Source organism: Triticum dicoccoides, chromosome 2B (assembly GCF_002162155.2).
Source record: "Triticum dicoccoides isolate Atlit2015 ecotype Zavitan chromosome 2B, WEW_v2.0, whole genome shotgun sequence".
Lineage (NCBI taxonomy): Eukaryota > Viridiplantae > Streptophyta > Magnoliopsida > Poales > Poaceae > Triticum > Triticum dicoccoides.
In genome coordinates this window covers 645,871,814-645,878,156 of record NC_041383.1, presented here as the reverse complement: position 1 = coordinate 645,878,156, position 6,343 = coordinate 645,871,814, and the positions used below count along the sequence as shown (strand labels likewise).

At 43.8% G+C, this 6,343-nt stretch overlaps 1 protein-coding gene across 1 annotated transcript in view; it reads left to right on the top strand.

The window, feature by feature from the left end:
* The first annotated feature begins 3,381 nt into the window (after nt 1–3,381).
* Nucleotides 3,382–6,343, top strand: part of LOC119361083 (disease resistance protein RPM1-like) — a 16,579-nt gene continuing 13,617 nt past the window's right edge. Inside the window, exon 1 of the mRNA XM_037626458.1 lies at nt 3,382–6,097. Within this exon, the coding sequence (XP_037482355.1) occupies nt 3,382–6,097 (2,716 nt within the window). The remainder of the gene's footprint in view (nt 6,098–6,343) is intronic.

Genomic DNA, 6,343 nt, shown 5'->3' with positions numbered 1-6,343 from the left:
AAAGACGAGTTGACTTTTTAGGATAAAATCAATCCATCGTACGGGTAATTAAAGGTTGGATTGAACGAGCACGGTGCGGCCAACCGAAATTTTGGCCGGTCGACCGGCGCCTATCACTGGCCTTCTCATATGGGTGATTGGATTTTATGAAGACCTTACCGGGTCAAATCGTCATATCTTGTCAATCAATAGTACTCCCTCCGTTCGGAATTACTTGTCTCGGAAATTGATGTATCTAGAATTAAAATACATCTAGATACATCCACTTTCGTGACAAGTAATTCCGAACGGAGGGAGTATGAAGGATGGAAGTATTTAGCGCTTGTGTTCTTTCATGCTCATGGATGAATTTAGAGGGCGTTCGATTCTCAGCTATCCTTCCATGCGACAGGGATAGCCAGATTTTTGGGGATGCCTTACATTTGGAAGGACTCGACTATAAATCTGATGTCGGATTTTTTATCATGGCAAATTGAACATCTTTCATGATAAATTATGTTGGCCGAGGATGGTAAAATTTAGTTGGCGAGCATGGCAAATCCCACTCAGTTTATTTTCTTTTATCAGAAAATTACCGTGCTTACAAACTAATGCTTAAATTGTCATAGAAAACATCAGATTTACCATGCCTAAAAATCTGACGTTAGAATTTTAGTGTTTTCATATGATGAGATGGCTGGGGATAACCCGATTTAACGAATGTTTGATCCTTTTTGCTGCCGTGAAAAATTGGCCGAGTAGGGTAGCCATGCTCGCTCCGCTTCAGTTCACCGCACGAACAGAGACCGCCGCCCCTCTCACACCTCTCACTCACGAGTCACGACAGGAAAAGAGCGGCGACTCTTCTAGAAACAACAAGAGTGGCGGCGCATCGGCAGTTTTGGATCGGGCGCTGGCGGTGCGTCGAGGTGCCGCATCTCTCTATCTCTCTCTTATGGCATAGTGAGCGGTGCCGGCGGGAAACGGGGGATCTGGGCGACGGGGAACCGGCAACTAGGCGGCGGTGGGGAACGGGCAGCGGTGGCGGATGGACTTGGCCAGCGCAGCCGATGGGGAACGGTCAGCGCGAGCGGCGCGGTTTGGCGAGAGCAGGCGGCGGGAATAGCCAAGCATGTCTCCCCTGCCCTCTTCTGTGCTCCGATCTGACCTCTCCCTTTCTCTGCGACAAGCACGGAAAAGCACAATGCTACTGCTATTTTGTGCTACGATTGACCATAACTAAAAGTAATGGGACTAAAACTGGCTAGCCTCGCACATGCTTGGATCCAAATACTAAAGAGACTAAAATCAAGTTAATGGGCATTTATTATCCTCCAAATACTTCAATCTAGAACTTGCATGTGTTAAAGGAGAGGAGTTAAATGAGGAGAGAGAGGATTATTCCACATTTTAGTAGGGGTATCCCTGACTAAAAAAATTTAGTCTCAAGACTAGTTTTAGCCCCTCTTTAGTCAGGGGTGCTTGAAACTTTAGCCTCTTAAAGAGACTATTTTTAGTCAGACTAAAATAAGTCCCTTGAATCCAAGCACCCTCTTATATCTTCCTCATTTTTCTGCCGTGGTTGCCATGCCTGCTTCTGTACTCAATAAAAAATAATGTAGAAATAGTGTGGATTGTAACAGTTTTTTTAAGAGAGGCAAGAGCTTGCTTCTTTTTATGTGGGGATCATTGTCAAATTGCAACTCAGATGATTTGACTTTCCAAATTGATTCTGACCAATAACTATTAGTAATGTTTATCCTAATCACACCTAATCTTTGACAACTCATCCATGCTTAGATCCAAATACTAAAAAGACTAAAATCAAGTTAATGAGCATTTATTATCCTCCAAACACTTCAATCTAGAACTCGCATGTGTTAAAGGAGAGGAGTTAAATGAGGAGAGAGAGGATTATTCCATATTTTAGTAGGGGTACCCCTGACTAAAAAAATTTAGTCTCAAGACTAGTTTTAGCCCCTCTTTAGTCAGGGGTGCTTGAAACAATAGCCACTTAAAGTGACTATTTTTAGTCAGACTAAAATAAGTCCCTTGGATCCAAGCACCCTCTTATATCTTCCTCGTTTTTCTGCTGCTGGCTAGTTGGTGTATGAAAATGTCTAGATTTTTTAAGCTGGGGAGAGAACTGGCCCTTAATCTACTTGCTAGTGGTTGCCATGCCTGCTTCTGTACTCAATAAAAAATAATGTAGAAGTAGTGTGGATTGTACCAGTTTTTTTTTAAGAGAGGCAAGAGCTTGCTTCTTTTTATGTGGGGATCATTGTCAAATTGCAACTCAGATGATTTGACTTTCCAAATTGATTCTGACCAATAACTATTAGTAATGTTTATCCTAATCACACATAATCTTTGACAACTCAATTCAGCCAAAGATTAGTTATATGTGCCAAAAAAACAGAGTATGAAAATGAGAATATGGTATAGCAAGTTGATTTCAAAAGGTTGCTCTCAAATTGCATATTGTAGGGGTGATACCACCTTCTTCTAGCAAAGAGGTCATCACAACAACCTATCCAATTCTCATCCTTCCAACCAAACAACAAAGACGTGGTTATCCAACCCAACGAAACAACAACAAATGGCTATCCCTGACGAGGTGGTTGGGGATACAGGATACCCTCACCCAATCCATCTTTGCCCTCGAACCAAACGCCACCCTAGTGGCTCAGGGCCTCTTTGGCTCAAAAGTGGAGGGAAAAAATATAGAAATAATAATTATTTCCTATGGTAGCACTATTTATACGTTTGGCTCAATGGAGCAAATAAAAAGGAGAGAATCCTTTAAACTCATTTCAAAAGAAAAACGCGGAAATTCTACCATCCACTTGAACTGATTTTTAAAAATTTCTATGCACGAAGAACGAGATTGGGACCCTTAGTGACATAATAGCATTCTAATTATACTTTTTACGTAGTTTGACTTTGATTTCACCATGTTTATTAGGATTTCTATGTTTTCTCTATTCTTGTGAATCAAACACTCAAGTTTACAAAGTTCATGTGTTTTCCGGTTATCTATTTTGCACATGCATTCATATCATATTCCTATGTGTTTATATTTATGTGAACCAAACGGGTCCTAAGCAGCAAGGAGATTGGCAATCACAGGACCTAGGGGACTGCGTTCGTGATGCCTCCCAATAATAGAATTATCTCATTGTGTATGCTTTCCAATAATAGCATTACCTCATAGCCACTGAACAAGGAAATAATCTGATGATGTAAAAGGGACGTCAATGGCTTTGAAAACAGTATCCTTTTTTTATTAAGTATCTTATTATGAATTTGTGGTGTCTTACAAAGTGATTTTCCTCATTTCCTGCCAGTTATAAAATCACCGACGGGAGGGGTCAAGCAGCTGAAGTAGTGAAGTCAGGAATCATGGCAGAAGGTCTGATACTTGTCGTGCTTTCGAAAATCGGAGCTACCTTTGGAGGAGTTGCACTGAATGCAATTAGGTTGAAATTGGGGAAGGAAGGCAACATTTTACTTGAAACAGAAAACAGGATGAAACAAATTGAGATTGAATTTGAGATCATGCAGGCCTTCATAAGTCAAGTAGATCCATATAGTGAAAATAACCAAATTCTCAAAGCATGGCTGAAGCACATAAGGAAGATTGCCTCTGAAGTTGAGGATATCATCGACGAATATTCATTTCTCCTTGGAAAAATGGACAATGCAGAAGGTCTTCTGAATAAGGCACTCCATCGATCAAGGAGGGTGAAGGCATGGAAAGATATTTCTGCTCAGCTCAAACAAGTACAAGAAAGACTTCAAAATCTATCAACTGTGAAAGAAAGATACGGCATAACAGTAGCTGCTGGACTTGGGGGTGGATCTTCACGCCACAATGTTACTCGTAAGATGTACATGTCTGATTCTTCCTACTTAAATGATAATGACAATGAAGAAATCATAGGAAATGAAGATGAAGCAAAAAAGTTGACACAATGCATAGATGATGATGGTTTGGATCGTACAATTATCTCCGTCTGTGGAATGGGTGGTTCCGGCAAAACAACTCTTGTAAGCAGCATCTATAGGAAACAAAAAATCAGAAAAAACTTCAATTGCTATGCTTGGATCACGGTATCACCAAATTATCCCGTTGAAGATCTTCTAAGTAAACTGATCAACCAACTTTGTATCCCTGATGAGCTAGCTGGTACAACTGATCCAACAGATTTGGTGGATAAAATCCACAGTTACCTCGGGAACAAGAGATACCTTGTTGTCTTGGATGACATGTGGAATAGAGATTCTTGGTTATTCCTTGAACGAGCATTTGTCAAGAATAAGTGCAGAAGTAGAGTCATCATTACTACTCGCACAGAAGCTGTTGCATCATTTGCAGAGGATAACCAGACTATCAGAATTGGTCTTCTTCCACAGAGAGAATCATGGGACCTCTTCAGCAGAAAAGCATTCTCAAGGCAAAACAGGGCAACATCGGGATGCCCTCAAGGTCTTGTTCCCTGGGCAGAAAAAATTCTGGAGAGATGCCAAGGCTTGCCCCTCGCTATAGTAGCTATAGGGAGTCTCCTATCTTACAGAGATATGGAGGAACATGAGTGGAAACTATTCTACAATCAACTGAATTGGCAACTAACAAATAATCCAGAGCTGAACTGGGTTTCAAGTTTCCTGAAGCTAAGCTTGGATGATCTTCCAAGCCACTTGAGGAACTGTTTCTTGTACTGTGGGTTATTCCCCGAAAATTACCCAATACGACGGAAATGGATAATCAGATTGTGGGTAGCTGAAGGTTTCGTCGAGGATCGCGGAACAGAGACGACTCTGGAGGAAGTCGCCGAGGATTACCTCAAAGAACTTGCTCAGCGCTCACTGATTCAAGTGACGGAAAGGAATGAGTACGGAAGGCCAAAAAGATTTCAGGTGCATGATCTTGTGAGAGAAATGACGCTGACCATATCAAGAAAAGAGAGGTTCGCTCTTATCTGTAATAACCCAGACGTGACAGACGGCGGCGACGAAGCAAGCCGTGTATCAGTGCATTGCGGAGGCCAGGTCTTTCAGCCAGGCCCAGCTTCACAACATCTGCGCTCGTTTTTGTTGTTCGACAGGCATGTGCCGGTTCCATGGATCTGCGCTGCTTCATCGAATTTCAGGCTGCTAAGGGTGTTGTGCCTCAGATACTCCCTCCTCGAGCACATCCCAGATGCCATTACAACTGGTCTGTTCAATCTGCACTACCTTGATTTCTCGCGTACGAAAGTGAAGACGATACCAAGATCAATAGCGAGGCTCAAGAAACTGCAGTCGTTGCACCTCCGGTTTGCTCGTGTGATGGAGCTGCCACGTGAAATAGCGATGCTCTCAAGCCTCCGGCACTTGTCTGTGAGCAACGATTTGTACGGCACATCAGTCACTGGTAGCATCTGCAAGCTCAAGCACTTGCAAACTCTCCGAGAGGTGAAGGCCAACAAAGATTTGGTTCAGAATCTGGGGTGCCTGACGCAGCTAAGAAGCCTGGGCATCACGGCAGTCCTTCCAGGCCATGGCGTGGACCTGTGGACTTCGATCGGAAAGATGACCGTCCTGACGAAACTGGCAGTCGGAACTCGCGGCGAAAACGACGAAGTCCTCAGTTTGGACAAGTTCAAGCCGCTCAGAAACCTGGAGAAGTTTTACCTGACGGGCAAGCTGGAGAAAGGGGTGCTTTTTCCGGAGTCCGAGGGGTTTGACAGGCTCAAGGTCCTGACAATGCGCTGGTCCGGGCTGGCGCAGGACCCGCTCAAATCCTTGTCTGAAATGGGGAACCTAGTTTACCTCAACCTCTATTGTGCGTATGACGGGGAGTCCCTGGCGTTCTGTTCTGGATGGTTTCCCAAGCTAAAGCGGCTGTTCCTAGGGAAGCTGGACAATCTGAGTTCAGTTGAGATAAGCGATGGCTCCATGACCAACTTGACATACCTAGAACTTCGTGAGCTCTGGAGACTGGAAGCCGTGCCTGAAGGCCTCGGGTACCTTAGGTCGCTTCAGCACCTGTATGCGCGGAACATGCCGAGGGACTTCGCCGCGCAGCTGGAAGGAGGCCGCAAGGGATCTGTTCAGCATATTGCCAACATCGAATGTGTCTGACCGACGCATTTTCATCATCTCGGTTTTCTGTAACAGAGGATGATTCGGACAGAAGAAATGTTTCGGTGCGAACAACGCTAGTTTCAGACCTCCAGTTTCAGCATGGTGTTGAGAGGCGAAGCACTGGGACTGGAAATGCATGCAGAGACCATTTATTTCCTTTTGTTGTTGGCCATGCAATAAGAAGGATTGCTTGAGAGATTGTGCTGCGTTCGCGGTTGTTTTCAGTGTTTCTAAC